At 35.2% G+C, this 23,289-nt stretch overlaps 1 protein-coding gene across 3 annotated transcripts in view; it reads right to left on the bottom strand.

Moving 5' to 3' along the window:
- The window catches only part of LOC126816708 (uncharacterized), a 339,811-nt gene that overhangs the window by 138,660 nt on the left and 177,862 nt on the right, over window positions 1-23,289 (bottom strand). For all 3 annotated transcript variants that reach the window (XM_050543456.1, XM_050543454.2, XM_056099895.1), the window contains exon 10: window positions 15,639-15,730. In XM_050543456.1, coding sequence (XP_050399413.1) covers window positions 15,639-15,730 — 92 coding nt within the window. The remainder of the gene's footprint in view (window positions 1-15,638; window positions 15,731-23,289) is intronic.

The following is a 23,289-nucleotide window of genomic DNA, read 5'->3' as shown; positions in this document are numbered from 1 at the left end:
AGACAACGGAGCATATGAACTTTGTTTTATACAAATCAAACAATAAATAATTAATCTAGGACTGAAAAATTGAATTAGCCAATGGCAGCAAAGGAAAATTACGGAGACAAAAATTTTTCACCAAGTCATATGACTCTCTAATTCTGTGTAAAACATGACTAAAAAATATTAATAAATAAAAAAGTTTTTTGTAAAAAATTTAAATTTTCTAAATTTGGCGCCTAATATCTGCGAAGATTTGCCGAAAATCAAAAATCAAAAGTAGCGTAGCTATGTGCCCTGTCTCCGGCTATGCCAAAATGTATCGAAAGTTAAAATCCAACAATTATTGTTAAAATTACTGCAATATTTTAAAAAATGATAGCTTCGGTGATTTCGGACATTTCGCATTGTTGCAGAACGTTCAAAATAGTTTTATCCTCTAAGTCACATCCACTTTCCCAGTAGAACCGAAGAAATTGAAACGATGCGACAAGCAGTTGCTGAGATCTAATCAAAATGGAATTTGAATAATAATAATAAGAATAATAATCTTAACAAAAACAATAGTGTTTCACACAAGCTACGCAGTGTGAAACCCTAATAATAATTTTAACAAAAACAATAGTGTTTCACACAAGCTACGCAGTGTGAAACCCTAAATATCATAAATACAATTCATGTACTGTTAATCTTATTGTAAAGAAATAGTGGTTGTTTTATTTGATAATTAAAATACACATAATCATGTACATATACTATTCAAAAAAAGTAGGGGATATTTGATTTTGGGGGCATAATACTAAAATATGCAAATGACTACGAAAAAAGTCACTATAGAACCTAACAGAAGAAACATTTCCAGTTACATGTGACGCCCAAACGCACCAATAGCTACCGCATGGAATGCAGGTGATGCTTGGGATCATCATGGGGGTCCAACCCAAGATTTGCACGACTCTGACTTTGAATGTTACAGTCATTGTGGCATTGAATTCCAGGGTGGAAACATCAGTTTAATTGTTTTAGTGACCAGAAAACAAATTTTGATATGCGTTGGCTTACCCAAAATGAAAGGTTACGTGCCCTTGGCATGCTACAGATCGGCACAACACAGGCGGTTGTGGCGCGGACGATGAATGTTTCTCAGTCTGTCATAAGCAGGCTATGGTCCAGATACCGTGATACACAATCTGTACTGGACAGACCACGCTCAGGTCGACCAAGGGCGACAACTCAAGCCCAGGATCGATTTATCCGTACCTTGGCCTTGAGAAATCGTGTCATCACAGCAAATCAGATCAGCGCTCGTCTTCAAACAGACACTGGTGTGAGAGTGAGTGGCCAGACGATTCGGAATCGACTGCATAGGGGTCACCTTCGCGCCCGATGTCCTCGCGTGATCCCTTGTTTGAGAGATCATCACATTCAGGCAAGACGTCGTTGGTGTCAACACTGGGATAATCGACGCTGGAGCAATGTGATGTTTTCAGATGAGTCAAGGTTCACTGTTGATTTTTTGGACAGACGTAGGAGGGTGTGGCGTCGTCGAAACGAGCGCTTCCAAGACGTTAACATCATCAGACATGATCGATTTGGGGGTGGTTCTGTTATGGTGTGGGGAGGCATCACTGTTGCTGGAAGAACGGCTTTACATCACCACAGAACATCACCACATTACCTTGGCCAGCACTGCGTCCCGACCTCTCCCCCATCGAGCATGTCTGGGACATGCTTGGACAGAGGTTACGTCAACGTCAACAACGTCCTGCCAATGTCCAAGAACTTGCTGCTGCGTTGCAACAGGAATGGGACAATCTGGACCAAAATGACCTTAGACGTCTCATTAGGAGTATGCCACGTCGGATCAATGCTTGTTTGGCAAACAGAGGAGGATTTACCCGTTACTGACTTGGTTGTGATGCTGTGGTAACTTTGCTGTTTGACCCCGGGTATCATTTTACCCTTATAATGGTCAGTCTGTGCCTTACTTAGTCTAACGATCATTTGGAATCAATCGATGAATGTGAACTTCATTTCATTTTGTCATTTGTTTCTTCGTCAGTTTCATTAGGTGACTTTAATAACACTTAAAAATCAAATATCCCCTACTTTTTTTGAATAGTATATTTGAAACCAAGGGCAATTATATCTTTAAGAACAACTCTTAAAAAAAATAATTTCCTCAATCCACTGAATAAAGATTACACAGACATACAAAAATGTGTTAGCTGAGTTAAGATCTCAATGAGAAGTGGTATTAGATTCCCCAGAGAGAATATGCACATACTACTTGTGGCAAAATTAAAAGCTAATGTATTACATGGGCTGGTGGTGGTGGGGCAATGATTTTTGTTTATTATGCCTTGATTACAAAATATACACTTAAACTCATTAGCCAAAGAGGGGTTGGATGGCCGAATGGTTAGCATGTGTGTGCTGTATCATAAACCCTGACATTGAGTCAACTGGCGTGGTTTAGATTCCCATGTTGTAGGCAACAAGGAGTAGGGTCGCCTGCCCAACCTCGTGGGTTTTTCCCTGTCCTCCGGTTTCCTCACACTACTATAGACCCCTACGCGCAAGCGAATTATTGAAATAAAATTAAACCATATGTTAGTCCCGAAATGACCTAGTTCGTGTCGAGTGGATGTTAAACCCAATTTCTCTCTCTTTAGCCAAACTGGAGCAGAAAAGTGAGACCTTAAAATCCATTTTATTTATTCTAACAATAACAGTGCAGCTCGGGATTAACCCTGTCGTGGTGAAATTCCACTTTTTTCCCTTTGGAGAAGCCGTAAATTGACAGGAGCCGTGACAAGAACAAACAACTTGAACAAATGCAGGTATCACCTTGAAATTTTCAGGGCACCTGGGTACCGATGTGAAAAGTTCCTCGCTGGAATTTGGTACTCATGCTACTTTTGTTCCAGTGTAGCGCATGCGCGAAGTCAAAACCAGTTAAATACGTTGTTATGGTGGATTTTTATAAAAAAAAATGGTCCTATCTCTTCGAAACATCAGCTACACCCCCCCCCCCCATTTCCGACCTCAGTGCATCCAAAAATGGTCTCAAAATTAAAATCCTAGTTCCATCTCTATATTTTCAATTCAAAATGGCGTCCATCATTTGCCAGAAATCAAAATTCTACTTCCTACATTTTATCGGCTTTCCTTCAAGGATTCGGAAAATATAATTCCTTTGTCTGTAAGTAAAATATCCAAAAAGCCTTTCCAATATTTCACATTTCAAGATTGTGGCACTTCCGGATTGGGCTACAAACTCCATTTTTTGTGTACGAATCAGTAGTGTCGTAGCTAGTACAGAAAAAAAAATTCAAGACAATCTGACCTATATTTCGTCGATTTTTTTGAAAACTTTGATCCTTAATTTCATAAAGGGGAGATAATTTAGAAAATTTCTAATGACATTTTTCAAGTCGCATCAGTAAGATCTACTTACATACTAAATTTCATGAAAATCGTGCAACTATTAAAGAAGCTATCAAGTTGATCTCAACTTCCGGTTCAAAATCACAGCGACGAATTTTCGAAAATCGAAAATCCGAAATTGCACATTTGAAGTAAATGTTTCAAGGTACCCCCCCCCCCCCCTCAAAAAAAAAAAGAATTAGTAAAATAGCTCAAATGGTCACAAAGTTACAGCAATGTACGTCAAATGCATTTGTTCGTAAAATTTGGTGATTTCGGATTCGAAAAACGAGTTGAAAATATATTTAATCAACGTTCGCACCCCATTTTTGGGGGGGGGAGGTAGGTCAAAGTTTCAGAAAGATCCTACCTTAATAATCGTTTTCTATAGCGCTGAACATTCAGTCAGTCTGACTGCTCTGTGGCGCTTTACAACGTAGCTATGATTATAAAAAATATACATGTATATACAAATAAACAAAAGAATATGAAGGAATAGTCAAGTTCAATATACAAATGGAAAGTGAAGCATTTAAACTTATAGTTCAAAAGTTTGGGTAAAAGACAGGTTTTTAGACGTCGTTTAAATATAGCCAAGTTTGGACTATTTTGGACTTCCAGAGGCAATTTGTTCCATTCGTTTGGTGCTGCGTACGCAAAAGATCTCTCACAAAACTTTGACCTCTGTACTGGACATACAAGTTGGTTTTTATGAGATGAACGTAAGGAAGGAGAAGGCACATATTGTTTAATCAAATCGGATAAATAGGTTGATGCCAAAGGATCGTTTAAACAGTTAAAAGTGATTGTGTATTCTTCCGAAAAATTGATGCAAAATTTGTCAATGCACTCAAAAACTTTATTGTTTCTAGTCGAGGTAATACTTTTCTGGATTTTGTTTTCAAACAATGTTGCTGCAGATTAGCGTGCCTGCTGTTTTGATAAATCCCTTCTGGTCGAATTACAAATTCCCCTTTCATGAATTATCATAACCAGTGATGGGATTTAAAAATAAAGGAGCATAACTCTTATCGTTATTTAAACAGAAGAATTCATACCACAATTAAAGATAGCTTGCCAGGCAACGAAACATATGCCTACAGCAGCTATATCCTCCGGACAGTCAACAAGAGTTGTCACATATTTTTACTTTTTTCGGTAATGAAACATTTATAATACATTAAAATCTGATTAAGAGTAACAACTCATTAAGTAAATATCAGAAAACCATTAGAATTTGTTTGGTTTTAATAAAGTTCTGCCCCATGCTAACGCTAAGTATACAAAACTTTTAATATCATGGATTTAGCTGTTCAAGTCATAAATTTTCATTGATAATCAATATACTTGTTCGTCTCAAGACCTTAAACTCTGTGTATCAATCTGAAGTCAATCGGATGATAACTTTAGCCTCTAGAGCGTCCACAAGATTTTTTAAAGTGATCAAGGGCCATAACTCTGGCAGTAATTATCGGAAATCGCTGAAAATCTATAGGCTTCTTCGTCTCATGACCTTCAACACTGTGTATCAATTTAAAGTCAATCGATATTAACTCTAGCCTCTTGAGCGTCCAGAAGATTTTTCAAAGTGATCAAGGGTCATAACTCTGGCAGTAATTATCGGAAATTGCTGAAAATCAATAGACTTCTTCGGTTCATGACCATAAACATTGTGTATAAATTTAAAGTCAATCAGATATTAACTTTAGCCTCTAGAGCGTCCACAAGATTTTTTGAAGTGATCAAGGGCCATAACTCTGGCAAAAATTATAAGAAATCGCTGAAAATCAATAGGATTCTTCGTCTCATGACCTTAAACACTGTGTATCAATTTAAAGTCAATCGGATATTAACTTTAGCCTCTAGAGCATCCACAAGATTTTTCAAAGTGATCAAGGGCCATAACTAGGGCAGTAATTATCGGAAATCGCTGAGAATCAATAGGCTTCTTCGTCTCATGATCTTAAACACTGTGTATAAATTTAAAGCCAATCGGATATTAACTTTAGCCCCTAGAGCATCCACAAGATTTTTCAAAGTGATCAAGGGCCATAACTCTGACAGTAATTATCGGAAATCGCTGAAAATCAAAAAGCTTCTTCGTCTCATGACCTTAAACACTGTGTATAAATTTAAAGTCAATTGGATATTAACTTTGACCTCTAAAGCATCCACAAGATTTTTTGAAGTGATCAAGGGCCATAACTCTGGTAGTAATTATTGAAAATCGATGAAAATCAATAGGCTTCTTCGTCTCATGACCTTAAACACTGTGTATAAATTTAAAGTCAATCGGATATTAATTCATACCACAATTAAAAATCACATGTCAACAAAATATTCAAATCCCGTACGTAATAAAAACAGGTGAACCGTGCTAATTTTCATATTTAATTCCTGTATGGCATTCAAATTTATGTCAGTAACATTCCTACAAAATTACGCATTTTCGTAATACATTGAATGAAAGCTTTCCGATCCTGCTTCGGCATCTCCGTTTATACGGCAGCAAATGAATGCAGAACTTCCGAAATAAGAATAGTTTGTGATGTCAGAACATCGTTTTTTTCTTTATTAAAAGTCAATAAAATATTCAAATCCGTGCGTAATAGAAATAGAAACACCTCACTATTTTTCATATTTTATTCCTGTATGGTTATGGTATTCAAATGTATGTCAGTAATATTCCTACAAAATTACGTGTTTTCGTAATATGATAGAATGAAAGTTTGCCGATCCGTACCTGCTTCAACCGCGGCCAGTAATATTCCTCCCAAGTCTTGGTTTATACGGCAGCAAATGAAAGCAAGGCGTTCGAAATAATAATACTTGTAGCGATGACAAAACACATTGATAGTTAAAATTACATTGATAGTTAAATCACTTGTGAAAAGGCATAGCTAACTTCAGCATATGGTGTACGTAGCTTCATAGTAAGCGCAGTGCTGCCTTATATGCTAAGCAATTTTCGTACGGCAGTCAAGATCACGGGAAAGTGCCACTGTGGATGAGAATTTCTTAAAAGACGTAAAAGATATCGCAGACAAAATCCCTGTCCATTACGTACGTTTCTAGAGTTTTACGTCCACTTCCACCTAGGGTGGTATAGTAGACAAGTGATTGTCCATGTTGTTGTTGTTTATTACAGATTTAACGTCCAATACAATGAATATGATATAATGGACATGTTGATTTAATTAAATTATTTACACTTGAAAATTGTTGTCAAAAAAAGGTTGATTTAATTAAATTATTTACACTTGAAAATTGTTAAAAACACAAAATAAAAAAGTCCTCGGATATTAAAAGTTCCTAAATACACTTATAATTTCGCTGTCGTGAGAAGAGAGGGCGGGTCATCTTCTCCCTTTGTCATAATAAAGGAGGTCCAGCTGACTAATGTTTGGTGTCATCAGAGCGGATAGGGTGTTATATACTCTTATGATATGTGACATCTATGACTAGTTTATAGATGCTGTCGGCTCACATCAATGCGATTAAAATGTTCGACAATGGAGAAACCACGAGGTAAACACGTGGAATAAAATTATAATCACTCTTATTGGATTGATGAATAGTACAACAAAGGGGAAGCAATAGTTTCTGTTTAAGATTAGATTGATGAATTGTCCGTCAAAGGATTAAGTCAGTCAATCATGGCAGATTAAGTAGTTAATCAAGGTAGGTGTATAGACAGTATAACACTATAAATACGTTGATCACTTAATTATCTACTCAATCCATCCTATTATCAATGATAATCAGGTCGAGTGGTAGTTATAGACTCGGTACACTATATTAATTTTGGAATTTTGAATATTATTCACCATGTCTTGATGTCCGATTGGGCATATGCCATTAGAGCATTCAAAAGAAATTGTGGACGATGGACGGACAGGGGTGACGGCAATATATGTCCACATTTCAATGTGGGCGTATAAAAATTCATGCTTTTTGGCTAATGTTGGTATTCCATATTTTAAGTGTGCAGTTAAGTTTTTCACATAGCCAAGTATATGTAAAATAGAGCTTTTGAATACCGATTTAAGGTAAGACACTTGGTTAGGCCGCAGTTAATTAATTGTTTGTTTGTCATGACCTGCCCGCATGTCCATCTGTAATAATTACGCACTTCCATAATTATCTGGTCAAATTTAGTGAGGTCCAAAATTTGTCCTTTAAAACTATATTTGTTTGCCTTTAAATATGAACAATGAATTGATGCATGAAAATCCACTATTTATCGATGAACATGACACCGTAGGTGATAAGTCAAGTAGGCTAGAATGTGAAAAAATACACAGAGTCCATCCGTAAAACCGGAAGTGATAAAGCCGTATCATATCTGTCATCCATACCAAGGAATGGTAGCTACAACATTCACCAAAGACCACATATATACTCTATAAGGCACTTCTCATTTGTAATAAAATTCACAGAAAGATATAATTATCTTTCAATTCCTGCTAAATTATTTTATTTACTAACTAGCAACAGTCCCAGAACTGCCACCATGAGATAGCCTCGATCATGCGATACCGACTGGTTGACGCTGCTTCACGCCTTTCACAGTATTTTATTAACGACACTATATAAACAGTCTCAAAACGACACTGAGATACAAATAAATGTAAACAGTTTGATTAAGATAGACAAAAAAATAAAAGTACTTATATTATCATGATGCCATGTGCCGATGATGGGTTCAAAGTTGACGACAATTAACATACGGGCTATTGCCATGGCATTGGTATTATCTTCCCTCACGGCTAGAGAAACGACCATGTGTGTAGTAAATTCTGTGTCTGACCTGTTAAATAATCTAACTTATTTTGTATTTAAAAATACAAGGGTATGCTTTTAAATATTTATGTCAGAACAAATTATCAACCAGTTTGAAACAGGTCATTTCGTAACCTGTCAAAGTAGAGAAGGATTAAAAGAAATGAAATGCCAAGAATGAATGAATTAAAGAAGCATATCACTAATAATTTAAACTTATTTATTATGATAAAGTCTTCCGATGACCAGCTATATTGTGCAACAGATATTTTAATCTATAAATATTTAATAAATGTGAATAAATCGTAGACACTGGTTACCGCTGGGTTTTCAACGACCAAGTAACTGACATTAGCTATTGCCGAAATAGAAACAGCATTAAAATAAAAAAAAATTGAATTCATCTCAATAATTAATAATTACCGCATGTAGCATGTATATTTCACAAACTCAGGTCATGAAAAACTGACAATTAATTAACTGCTGCCTTAAGTGGGAAAATTAAGTATTTTTACTGAACTTTAAGAAAACCTTTGAATACGGACCCAGATTATAATTTTCAGCGTTTGAGTGTTTACAAGGTTCTACAAACTGAAATAAGGGCCTTAACTCTGGAAGTAATTAACAGAAACTGTTGAAATTCAACAGACTTTTTTGTTTTACTAATTTAAATAACGCACATAAATTTTATACAGATCAAGTAATAAATTTTGTTGTTCTAGCACTCACAAGGTTCAACAATCTGAAACAAGGGCCATAACTCTAGACGTAATAAACGCAAATTGCTGAAATTCAATAGGCTTCTTTGTTTCGCTAATTTAAATGATGCATATAAATTTCATACAGATCAGATTATAACTTTTGTCGTTCGATCGTGGAGCCACGGTGGCTAAGTGGGGAAGATCCTGACTGGCTAGCCTGGAGGTCGGGTGTTCGATCCTTGCATTGGCCGAGAAAGTTCATCAGGATTTTCTGATGTGGTTTCCCCCATGTCAGTAGTGCAGGACGGATGGCCTGACAATGACAGCTGTCTAGTCATTCGGATGGGATCAAAAACCGAGGTACCGTGTATACATTGGCATGCACGTAAAAGATCCCTTGGCAGTTGGAATTCATTATAAGAGTAGGCCATAGTTGGAGCGTTCACAGGGTTCAAAAATGTGAAACAAGGGTCATAACCATGGGTTCCACATCGGCCGTATATGCCGGTCTAGACCTACGGCTATGGAAAATGACCGTTCCTAAATCTGACCTAACGGTCATTTTGCACGCCGGAAAGAGGGTCTTTTTTTTAAAAAAAAAAAAAAAAATTTCAAACATGGCTACGATCGACCTTCACTGTGTAACTATACAAGAATGCACGTCGTCTAGAAGCCAATCTCGTGATTGGTGTTATATATAGAGTTGTATATATAGTCGTCAACAGATTATACTGAGTGTTGTGTTGATAATTAATGAGTGTCTGGTAGTAGAACAATAAATGTTAATTTGATAAGTGGGAATCTAATCAACGGCGTGAAGCGGCCCATTGTTAATCATTCACGTATTGCCCACGTGTCATAAGAATTTTCAACAACAAAGCCGTTTACCGCTATTACGGTCAGGCACAATGTAAACAAGGTTATTATGATCTTCGAAAAAGGGCAATTGATATGAACTGTCATATAAAATAAAAAAAGCATAGAAATTACGTAAGAAATGCATTTAAAAATGTTTATAGCGGTATTACGGCCTTGTGGAAATTGTTGAAATAAAATCTAGAGATTAGTTAACTTGCTTACCGAACAATTAAGAAAAATACGTATTCCAGTTCTATAATTGTGCAGCAATATTGATAATTCCACGTGTAGAAGAAATGTTGTGTATATACGGTTACTCTTATACACGACCATATTCTAGGGGGCGCTAGTGTCGCTAGCCGTGAAGTTAGTTATCCGTTAGTCATTTAGTTATACATTATTAGGATTTACGTCACAATTCTGCAGCCCGTAATTCTGTAAGAGATGGTCTAATGTGAGATATATGCCATGGATAATTATATATTTATCTTCATTTCAAAGTTATTGTATTACAACTCAAAATTATCCAGGTCAGTGTGTTTTCTATAGAGCACGTGTTAATTACATGTGAGCTACTGAAATGGTTTTTCTCCGGCCAATTCAACTATTTCGTTATTTAAGTAGCCAAAACGGAATATTTAATTATTAAATAATTATCATGAGCCTTACTAATATTTCATTTTTAAGTAAAATATATTTTTTTGTGCACCCCTTGGTGACAAAGTCGTATAGACACGTGAATTCACAATACCCTACCATGAAAAAACCCCATGAAATATGAATTTACTTTGAAAAGTTTTCGTGCGGCAGTGAAAATTTTGAAGTGGAAGCCCTGGTCATAACTCTAGACATAATTAACAGAAATTGCTGAAATTTAATAGGCATCTTCATTTCACGAATTCAAATGATGCACATAAATTTCTTACAGATCGGATTATAACTTTTGTCATTAGAGTGTTCACATGGTTCAACAAAGTGAAACTCTAAAAGTAATAGAACGGAAATTGCTGAAATCTAATAGGCATCTTCGTTTCACTAATTTAAATGATTCATATAAATTTCATACAGATCGGATGATAACTTTTTCGTAAGAACGTTCACAGGGTGCAACAAAGTGAAACAAGGGTGATAACTTTAGACGTAATAAATGTAAATTTCACTAAATTGAAGGATGCATTTAAATTTCATAGAGATCTGATAATAACTTTTGCCTGTAGAGTGATCACAAGTAATTGTGGACGGCGGATGGACGGGGACGACAGCAATATACAACCACATTTAATTGCATATTTTAACAGGTTGAGCAAAGTTAGTATATAAAACACTATTAAACATCTTTTAAACTTGATATTAATACATTTTATGTTTATATTTCTAAATGATCAAAAAGATAGGTTGCCAGGCAACGAAACATACGCCCACAGCAGCTAAATCGTCCGGGCAGTCAACAAGAGTTGTCGCATATTCTTACTTTTTTCGGTAATGAAACATTTATAATACACTAAAATCTGATTAAGAGCAACGACTCATGAAGTAATTATCAGAAAACCATTAGAATTTGTTTGGTTTTTATAAAGTTCTGCCCCATGCTAACGTTTTGTATACAAAACTTTTAATATCATGGATTTGTTCAAGTCATAAAAATTCATTGAAAATCAATATACTTGTTCGTCTCAAGATCTTAAACTCTGTGTATCAATCTGAAGTCAATCGGATGATAACTTTAGCCTTTAGAGCTTAAATCGTTGAAAATCAAGGGCCATAACTCTGGCAGTAATTATTGGAAATCGCTGAAAACCAATAGGCTTCTTGGTCTCATGACCTTAAACACTGTGATAAATTTAAAGTCAATCAAATATTAACTTTGGCCTATAGAGCGTCCACAAGATTTTTTGAAGTGATCAAGGGCCATAACTCTGGCAGTATCTCATAACCTCAAACACTGTGTATAAATTTAAAGTAAATTGGATATTAACTTTAGCCTCTAGAGCATCCACTAGATTTTTTAAAGTGATCAAGGGCCATAACTCTGGCAGTAATTATTGGAAATCACTGAAAATCAATAGGCTTCTTCATCTCATGACCTTAAACACTGTGTATAAATTTAAGGTCAATCGGATATTAACTTTGGCCTCTAGAGCATCCACAAGATTTTTCAAAGTGATCAAGGGCCATAACTCTGGCAGTAATTATTGGAAATCGCTGAAAATCAATAGGCTTCTTTGTCTCATGACCTTAAACACTGTGTATAAATTTAAGGTCAATTGGATATTAACTTTGGCCTCTAGAGCGTCCACAAGATTTTTTGAAGTGATTAAGGGCCATAACTTTGGCAGTAATTATCGGAAATCGCTGAAAATCAATAGACTTCTTCGTCTCAAGACCTTAAACACTGTGTATAAATTTAAGGTCAATCGGATATTAACTTTGGCCTCTAGAGCGTCCACAAGCAATTGTGGACGTCGGACCGACGGGGGCGACGACAATATACGACCACATTTCAATGTGGGCGTATAAAAATAATAACATATTATTATTAATCTTTGAAATGATTAACACATGGGGAGTCTTACTTAAATCCCCCAAACCCCAAAAATACCAAGATCCCACTACAATTTGAGAAAATATGAGAACTTAAAAGCCGATGATTTGGTCAATCACAACATTATTGTTCCTATAACATTATAACACCCAGCGCTCACGCTGTCGATCGCCATCGCCACCTATTGCAATAAAAATATAATTTTGGCGATAAAATATTCAATCTGGCGAAATTTTTGGCAAAATAACTTTTTCCTGTATGGCGATTCTTTTTTAACTGTGGCGATAAATTTTTCTTGCCACAAAGCTTTGATTTCCACGCCGTGCATATATACACGTTACAGTCTATTATGTGCTTAACTGAGTCAGTTATCAATCAATTAGGTGTCAATAATATAGATATCTTTTGTCTCTTGATCAATCTCGGATTAGTGTTGATTAGTATTTCATTAGAGTAGAAATAAACTAATTAAGAGACAAAAGATTTAATTATTTGTCTTCAAATACGAATCGGTGACTATTTTGAATAATACTCGTTCGATTTGTTTGGTATTATTGAATTATGACGTCTGTTTTATCTTTTTCTTACTTCTGTTGCCCGTATTGTTAATAAATGAAGCCAGGTTTGTTGTTACAGTTTATCTTTGCGTATATATTCTTTGGGTTGTCGAAAGTCAGTTATCACCAAATCACATGCCATGGGTCGTAAGCGAAAAATTGAACAGCCTTTGTCAACGTCCGATAGAAGAATGTCAGATTATTTTAGTATATCACCACCAAAATGCTCCAAGTCTACAGATGATACTGACATCATCAGCTCTCGTCCATCTAATATTATTACATCCTTGAATGTTGAAGCTATATCAACTTCTACAATAGGTCTGCATTAGGCTACCTCAAAAGTTCGCGACAGAAAAAAATTTCGAAAAAGAAAAATCTTAAAGGGGCATTATGGGAGATTAGATAAAGAACCGGCCGTTCTCACTATAATAGTTAAAACTAGATAACGTGAATAGAATAACCGCGATTTTAGGCCTAGCCTCGATCATCATTACTAAAGTCGGTAGACTACAATAAAAAAAACATAGTCTCGATTATCCATTTTTGTTTAAGCGCATACTGAAAAGGTAGATCTTTTAAGGATGAATGGAAATTTTCAGATATACAGATATTCATTAAAAAAAAATACACTGTGTAATTTAATGTTACTAAGTAATAGAAAAGTGGTTAACCAAGATGTTAAAAAAATCTTTCAAAAAATGGGCTTCTGCAAAGCAAAGTAGAATATTGTAAATTGTAATATCATATGTATATTGTATGTACTTATGTAGAAAGAAAGTACTGAAAAAAACTAATAGATATATTTGTTCTTTATTTTGGCGGAGAAAATATATGGCTAATAAATTAAAATGAAAATTTAGCAGAAAAAAAATGAAACCCAGAGGGAGCACTGATAACACCAGTGGTTGCAAGACAAGATACACCTACATTTTGCAAGAGATGGATAGAGAACAAGCTAAGGACCATAAATCAATAAGTTACGATCTGATATGCGTAAATATCAAAAGGAACCCCCTTTGGATTATAAACATGTATTTCAAGTTTCATCAAAATCGGATCAAAATTGTGGCCTCTAAAGGATCCACAACCTTGATATATCATACATTTACACTATTTGCGTAAAAGTTTCAGCAATTTTGTCTAGCAGTTTTGGTCCCATTTTCACACAATTCGATGTCAATCGTCATTAGGGTGTAACGGTGATATATTCAAACGTTTTTTTCAGTCGGATAAAAATTGTGATATCTAGAGGGACCACAAGCTGAAAACATGATTTTTCGTACAATCAAAGGCCATAATTCAGGAAGTTATGATCCGATATCAGATCAAAATTGTGCCTTCTAAAAGGTCCACAACCTTGATATACCATATATTTACGCTATTTGCATACGAGGGGTGGACATTTTGTCCGGCAGTTTTGGTCCCATTTTCACAAAATTCGAAGTCATCCGTCATTAGGGTGTATCGATGATATATTCAAATGATTTTTTTTAAATCGGATAAAAATTGTTACCTATAGAGGCCTAGAGGTACCACAAGCTAAAAACGTGATTTTTTGTACAATTAAGGGCCATAATTCAGGAAGTAAGATCCGAATATCGAAAGGAACCAAGATCATTGGGTTATAAAGATGTATTTAAAGTACCATCAAAATTGTCTTCTAGAGGGTCCACAACCTTGATATACCATATATTTACACTACATGTATTTGCGTACGAGGGGCGGCCATTTTGTCTTGCAGTTTTGGTCCAATTTTCATGAAATTCGAACTCGACCATCATTAGGGTGTATCGGTGATGTATTCAAATGTTTTTTTTAAATCGGATAAAAATTGTGACCTCTAGAGGGACCACGAGCTAGAAATGCAATTTTCCGTACAATCAAGGGCCATACATCAAAAAGTTACAATCTGATATGCATTAATATCGAAAGGAACCAAGAGTCTTGGGTTATAAACATGTATTTCAAGTTTCATCAAAATTGAATCAAAATTATGACCTGTAGAGGGTCCATAACCTTGATGTACCATATTTTTACACTATTTGCGTACGAGGGGCGGCCATTTTGTACGGCAGTTTACATTTGATTTTCACGAAATTCGAGTTCAACCATCATTATGGCATAACAGTGATATATTCAAACGTTTTTTTTTTAAATCTGATAATAATTGTGACCTCTAGAGGGAGAACAAGCTAAAAATGCGATTTTTCGTACAATCAGGGGTAATAGTTCAGGAAGTTACGATCAGATATGCGCAAACACCAAAAGAAACCAAGATCTTTGGATTATAAACATGTATTTTAAGTTTCATCAAATTCAGATGAAAATTATGACCTCTGGAGTGTCCACAAGCTAAATACGTGATTTTTCGTACAATCAAGGGCCATAATCCATGAAGTTTTGATCTGATACATGCCAATAGCAAAAGAAACCAAGATCTTTTAGAGATAAACCTATATTTCAAGTTTTGCCACAATTGGATAAGAATTGTGACCTGTAGAATGTCCGCAACAAATTGTGGACGGGCGGACTGGGGCGACAATAATATATGTCCACATGAACATCTATAACGGTACAGAAGTGTATTTCTTAATATATGCAATATACACTATTTTAATTCCCCTTTATCGTATTGGATGATTTTTTTGTACACTAAACCCTTGCAAGGTTAGAATTAGAATTTAATGGTCTAAAGATCTCTAGGATGTTGTAAGATCAAATGCTATGTGATATAAAGTCTTTAATAATGAGTCAATTGAAATAAACAAATTGAAATTAACATACATAGTCTACTCTAGCACCATAAACACCAGAAAGAGGAAGCGTGGTTGCTCTTGGTGATAGCCCATAACTCGGTCCATAACCTGGCTTTGGAACTGAAAATATAAATTACAAAATACATAGCAAACCCCTAAACATAAAATGAAGTAACATAGAGGTATGTAATTGAAGCCAGTCTCTATATACACTTTTTATATATATTATTACCGTTTATGTGTCACACACACTAAAACATTTTTCAATTTCTTGATTACCATCATATCTGAGTTGAATTGTGTGTCACATCACAGTGGCACAATTTGAGCTGGCTCCAATGATTATTATAATCAACCATACACCTACCATGTATCTATTACTGATCGAACAAGCCAACAGTGAGCCTGATGTCTTCCACCGAAATCCCAAAATAAATAGATGACACACATTTATTAATCGCACATTTAATTTTCATCACTCTCTATCAGATAGAATCAAGATTATCTTTTCCCAAAGCATTGCTTAGCTTCAGCTCGAAATGTTAATCAATGAACTCAGTCAAGACATTCACCTAATGAACATCTACATCAAGTCTAAACATTCTACCTCAATTAAAAGCAGAGTTGTTATGTTGCAAAGTCTTGACCAATCAAATTGCTTATCGCTCATTAGCCTAAGCAGAAAATTCTCACCATCGAAATTAGTCAAGGTAATGATATAATGAATCTATATTCGGAGTTCCATCGCTCTCACTTCATTATAACCAAAGTTATCGTGCCTTAAAGCATCAACCAATCAGATTACTTATTTCTGCTTACAGTAAGCAGACAATGTTCATCATAGAACTCCATCAAAGCATTCACCTAATCAACGCCTACACCAAGTTTAAACATTCTACCTCAATTAGAAGGACAGTTATTGTGTTCCAAAGTCTCGACCAATCAAATTGCTTATCGCTCTGCTTACCCTCAGCAGTAAATATTCATAATCAAACTTAGTCAAGGTATTGATGTAATAAAGCTATACACCAAGTGTCCTCACTCTCACTTAATTATAACAAAAGTTATTGTGTCTCATGTATATCAACCAATCAAATTGCTTACCTCTGCTTACCTCAAGCCGAAAATTCTCATCTTCGAACTCCATCAAGGCATTCACCTAATAGGCACCTACGCCAAGTGTGAACATTATAGCTCAATTAGAATGAGAGTTATTGTGTTCCAAATTATCGATAAATGAAATTGCTTATCGCTCCGCTTACCCTGAGCAGAAAATGCTCATTATCAAACTTAGTCAAGGTACTGATGTAATAAAACTATACACCAAATTTCAACACTCTCACTTAATTACAGGGGGGTCACGGTGGCTAAGTGGGTAAGACGCTTGCTCGCTAGCTTGGAGGTTTCAGGTGTTCGATCCCTGCATTGGCCGAGAATAAACAAAGTGAAAGTAAAATGATAAAGGTAAAATGAAAGTAGAATTATGAAAGATAGGTTGCCAGGCAACGAAACATACGGCCACAGCAGCTAAATCGTCCGAGCGGTCGACAAGGGTTGTCGCATATTTATTCCTTTGTAGGTAATTGGGGGCCTTTAGAAGACAGTTCCATACAGATCAGATTATATTTTTTGCCGTTTGTAGGTAATTGGGGGCCTTTAGAAGACAGTTCCATACAGATCAGATTATATTTTTTGCCGTTTGAGGATTCCCAAGGTTCTACAAATTGAAACAAGGGGTCTCAACTCTGGAAGTAATCTACAGAAATTGTTGAAATTTGACAGGCTTTTTTGTTTCTCAAAATTAAATGATGCATATAAATTTCATACATATCGAATGATAACTTTCATCAATCGAGCATTAACAAGGTTGAACAAAGTTAAAAAAGGGCAATAACTCTAGAAGTAATAAACGGAAATTTCTGAAATTCAATAGGATTCTTCTCTTTACTAATTTAAATGACGCATGTAAATTTCATACAGATCGGCAGATGACTTTTGATGTTAGAGCATTCACAAAGTTCAATAAAGTGAAACAAGGGCCATAACTCTAGATGTATTACACAGAAATTGCTGAAATTCAATAAGCTTCTTCATTTCACTTATTTAAATAATGCATATAAATTTCAGAAAGATCGGATGATAACGTTTGGTGTTAGAGCGTTCACAAGGTTCAATAAAGTGAAACAAGGGCCATAACTCTAGACGTAATACACAGAAATTGCTGAAATTCAATAGGCTTCTTCGTTTCACTAATTTAAACATACATTATGCAAGAGATAAATCTGATTATTGCAAGTCTTTATTTAGGCTTCAGATGTCATAGAAATTATAAATTAGATCTTTTTTTACACAACAAGCACAAAATCAACTCTGTAGACCCATGGATGGCTTGGATTTAAACAGGATTTCGTTGATTGATTAAATTTTTAAATGGCGTCGTAAGCGGAGATTAACCGTTACGTTGAAGTCATACTCCCGGAAATAATTTTAGATCGAGGCTAAATGATAGATTGTACGAAGCGAGACCACTGTTGAGCGAGGCCGCATGTCAGTCAATTTGATTGAAAGTTCGATATATATGTATACGGCCTTGATATTATGTTTAGTTGTGGTTAAAATGAGAGTTTGGGTGTCAGTATTATAAGCTACGCTCTTTTGTCACTTGCGTTTACAGAAAAATTATAGAAATTGATAAACATCGCAGCTAATTAACATCACCCCAGTTGAATTGCAGCTCCATTGGATCACTGTTCTTCGGGAGTTACGCAGGCCTACCAGTTACAGTACAAGAGTACACGCAGGCTAACAATATGCTCATTGATTTGGTCCATTCCTTTCAAACTTTCGCTTCTTATCTATATATTAAAAGTCTTATTTTTAATTTGTAGTAAAAATAAATGTGATACGAATTGAATTGCAACCCCGTCTCAAACCACAGCCATTGAAAATATTACTTGATAATCGAGATTATGTAGGTGGAGTTAACGCCTGTCAATCAAACGATCGTCTATTCTCGGAGACGGTGAAGAGAGAATTGACTCCCATTTCTAGTCAAAAATTACAATAGTGATAACTTTGTTCAGAATAAAGTAATTTGACTGAAATTTTCAATAAATTCTTCTTTCATCATTTATTTTTGAACTGTTATAGCAAGAATGGCCAACTCTCTATTAAAATCTCCCATAATGTATCTTTAAATAATGCATATAAATTTCAGAAAGATAGGATGATAATTTTTGGGGTTGGAGCGTTCACAAGGTTAAACAAAGTGAAACAAGGGCCATAACTCTAAAAGTAATAAACGGAAATTGTTCAAATTCAATAGGCTTCTTTGTTTCCCCAATTTAAATATTGCATATAAATTTCACAAAGATCGCATGTTAACTTTTGGCATTAGAGCGTTCACAAGGTACAACAAAGTGAAACAAGCCAAGAACATTCTACTGACTTGCCCCCTTTTCTAAGGAAATGCAAGCTGCTGAATATAGAGTCAAGACATAAGTTAAACAAACTTATTTTCATATATATAATACTTAACAATGTTTGTCCAAGTTATTTATCTAATCTATTATTGAATTATAAGACACCTTATAGCAGTATTAACTCTCGACTGACCCTTTTCAGACCGAATTTAGCTATTATTAAGAATAGTTTGCGTTATAAAGGTGCAAAATTGTGGAATGATTTACCTGAAACCATAAAAACAAATTGCAGAAATGTTCATTCTTTTCGAAGACTTATTACTAATAATATGTTTCAAACCTAAATCATCATCTTACTAATACTACCGGTAATACATGTACCACACGGTACATAATTGGTGCAAGATCGATATGTAAGCCATTATGTTTAATGTTCATTTCAATATGTCAATTGATAACCATTGTTATTTTTATTGTTTTTGTTATAAAGGGCACAACGTGTCAGAAAGGTCCATACATATCGGACCTAGTTTGTTCACCCTTTCAAAATAAAGATATTATTATTATTATTATAAACGGAAATTATTGAAATTAAATAGGCTTCTTCATTTCACTAATTAAAATAATGCATATAAATTTCAGAAATATAGGATGATAACTTTTGGGGTTAGAGCGTTCACAAGGTTAAACAAAGTGAAAAAAGGGCCATAACTCTAGAAGTAATAAATGGAAATTGCTGAAATTCAATAGGCTTCTTCGTTTCCCTAATTTTAATATTGCATATAAATTTCACAAAGATCGGATGTTAACTTTTGGCATTAGAGCGTTCACAAGGTTCAACAAAGTGAAATAAGGGCCATAACTCTAGATGTTATAAATGGAAATTATTGAAATTAAATAGGCTTCTTCATCTCACTAATGTAAACAACATATATCAATTTTAAAACAATTGGATGACATTGTGGACGATGGACGGACGTATGGACGGGCGCGCGGCAATATACATCCACATTTCTATGTGGGCGTATAAAAAGTGAAATAAAGAACATTAACATTATTTGTACTAAAGCAAAAGATGCCGCTCCTAATGGTACAGTTAATGATAAAGCAATTTATAAAATAAAACGAACGTAATTTCTAAAGCTGCTGTAATAACCAGTAAGCTAAATATTACTGCTATTCAGAATCGTCAACAATAGATTTTTTACAGCTGTAATAGTTGATAGATGTATAGAGAATTGCACGTGCTATGGCTATTTATAGTATCATAGACTCTTCCGCTGAGTGTTATCATAGTGCATAGTGTATGCGAGAAATCACTTCAAGATAAGCCACTGAAGCGTGTACATTCACCATGTCGAGACCAACTTTCAGTACGGTGCACGGGTCATTCTATAATTAGAACTAATGTTATCGTGTCCCAAAGCATCGATCAACCAATCAAATTGCTTATCTCTGCTTACTCTAAGCCCAAAATGCTTATCTTCGAACTCCATCAAGGCAGTGACCTAATAAACACCTACACGAAGTTTGAACATTGTAGCTCAATTAGAAAGAGAGTTATTGTGTCCCAAAAAGTGTGACGGACAGACAGACAGACGGACAGACAGACAGACGGACTGATAGACAGACAGATGAACCCATTTTAATAGTCCCCTGCTTTCTTCGAAAGGCGGGGGACAATTATGAATACCATGATTACGATTCATTTCCCAATTGTACAAGACAGTCAGTGATTACACTTGATTATATTCCACTATAGCCCTTTGGGCTTCTCCGATTTATGATTGCATTTTTTCTTGTGACGTCACTAAAATATGCACTAAATTCAACGTTTAAAGTAAACAAAACTCACACGTGCGTGTGTATATAACAATCATGTGTCCCTAGATCAGGGTATATAAACAGTAATAATATAGCCATCATCGATGTCTTTTTTCTTGTTGATCCTAGACCTTTGGACTACGTTTTGCTGGTTTGTATTTCACAATCGCTGATTCGTTTACCTTTTATCATCCATAGCTCTTTATTATTGTTGTAAGCGATCGTGGACTAATCATTGATTTGTCCCTTATTTTTTATTTTATTATCGCTATCAATCTGTTGGGTTGATAATTACATTGTATTCAGCAGACATGGAGAATTTTGAAGATGGTCACATACCATCTAATTACAACGGTCTAATAATCGATTATGATCCTCTGCATCTTAATAATTTTGATTTTGGTGATGACCTTAAACATCAATCGTCCAATTAATACACGGCTGTCATCAGCAATGTTTCAATAGGTTTCCCAGGAAGTAGTATAATTGCCAAGAAAGAATGTAAACAAATTCCGGTTAATACAAGAAAACGAAAGGAAGGTAAAATTACATCTATAAAGACGATCAAAAATCCCAAAAGTTGCAAAATTGAGGGTGATCTAGTTAGTGTGATCGATCGAGTCATGGGAGAAGATCGTGCCCAGAATAACTATTAAAAAAGCTGCAAATATTGTTAAGGTTGCTCAGCGTAATATGAGCAATCTAACACTAGTAGTTGTTATACTAATATTTTGGGCTCTACTTTTAAGAAGAATAGTCTTAGGCCTGCACCTAGTGCTACTGTCAGAAGCAATCTTAATCAGCATATTGATATTCCTGTACCTATTTCTAATAATAGTTTTGGTTATAATTATGATGCACCTAATAATAATAATAATGTTGTCATTGATAGGACCGAATTTGATAAATTAAATCAGAGTCTGGCAGCTGCAAATGAGTTTTTACAATTTAATATGGGGGAACAAGAGGTTTATGCAGTGATGGGATTTTACCCGTATATTCCTGACTTGTCCGAATCTTTTTTCGAAACACCCAAAATTGTCTGACCGGGAATATGCCCAATCGGACATCAAGACATGGTGAATAATATTCAAATTCCAAAATTAATATAGTGGCATACACTGAGTGTATAACTACCGTGCAACCCGATTATCGTTGATAATAGGCTGGATTGATTAGGTAATTAAGTGATCGACTATTTATCGTGTCACATCGTCTACACACCTACCTTGATTAACTACTATACTGCCTTGATTGGCTGACTTAATCCTTTGTCGGACAATTCATCAAATCAATCCTGAACAGAAGTCATCGCTTCTCCTTTGTCGGACGATATATCAATCCAATAAGAGTAATTATGAACTTAATCTGATTAACCCGTGATTTCTCCATTGTCTCACGTTTTAATCTATTTTGAGTCGGTCAATAACATGTAGAAATTAGTCATATATATCACATATCCTGATAGCTTATAACACCTCAAATCAACATACATTGTATCCGATAAATTGTCTGTGATATATTTTCGGTGGAAGCCGAAGTTAAATAAAGATATTTCACACACTTGTTGTTTGTTAGTTGTATTTTACGTCCACTTCCACCGAGGTGATATCGCATATGGCGCTTTTATAGTTCAGTAATTAAAATTAAAGTACAAATCTCGCGAGACACGTGAAATTAAGAGATGTATAAGTGCCGAATCCAATACGCCTGATGTCCGGGAAAAGATTCTATTTTGATGGCATATTGTCGGATTTATGATCATATTTTGAAGGGGGTTTACGTCTTTAAATAAATAAATAAACACGCTAAGAAATGTTGACGAATATTTCGATTGGAATGACGTAAGTAGTTATTTGTTTTGTGCTACAGTCGAATGCAATTATTTAGCTCGTTGCATTAGAGCGTCGTTAACTATAGTTTACGGCCAAATAAATTTCGGGATGTCATTTTTTTACCTTCCGTATATAAATCGAAACGGAGTATCAGACGAATGTCAGAATTTGCTGAAAGATGTACCGACGTATGACCCGAAAAATACGGTAATTTTGGGGGAGTTTGAAAAAGATCGGCAGCAGTTGGCATGCTGCCATTCTATAGTATTACGATGTCATGTAATTTTGTAGGAATATTATTGACATAAATTTGAATACCGTACGGGTTTTAAACATGAAATATAACGAGGTGCACCTATTTTTTTTACATATGAATTTGAATATATTTTGTTGACACGTGATTCTTAATTGTGTCTTGAAAACGTCTGCTTAAATTACGATAAGAGTTATGCCCCTTTATTTTCGGAAAAAAATGTCCGACAAGAATTGTTTTGAAATCCCATCACTGAGTTTCTGTCAATAAATCAGATACAGGTCCATCTACTTCTTGTAATGGAACTGAGACGTATGATGATGATGATTATGCCAAAGAACCAGT

Source organism: Patella vulgata, chromosome 3 (genome assembly GCF_932274485.2).
Source record: "Patella vulgata chromosome 3, xgPatVulg1.2, whole genome shotgun sequence".
NCBI classification, from domain to species: domain Eukaryota; kingdom Metazoa; phylum Mollusca; class Gastropoda; family Patellidae; genus Patella; species Patella vulgata.
This window is presented reverse-complemented; position numbering and strand designations above follow the sequence as displayed.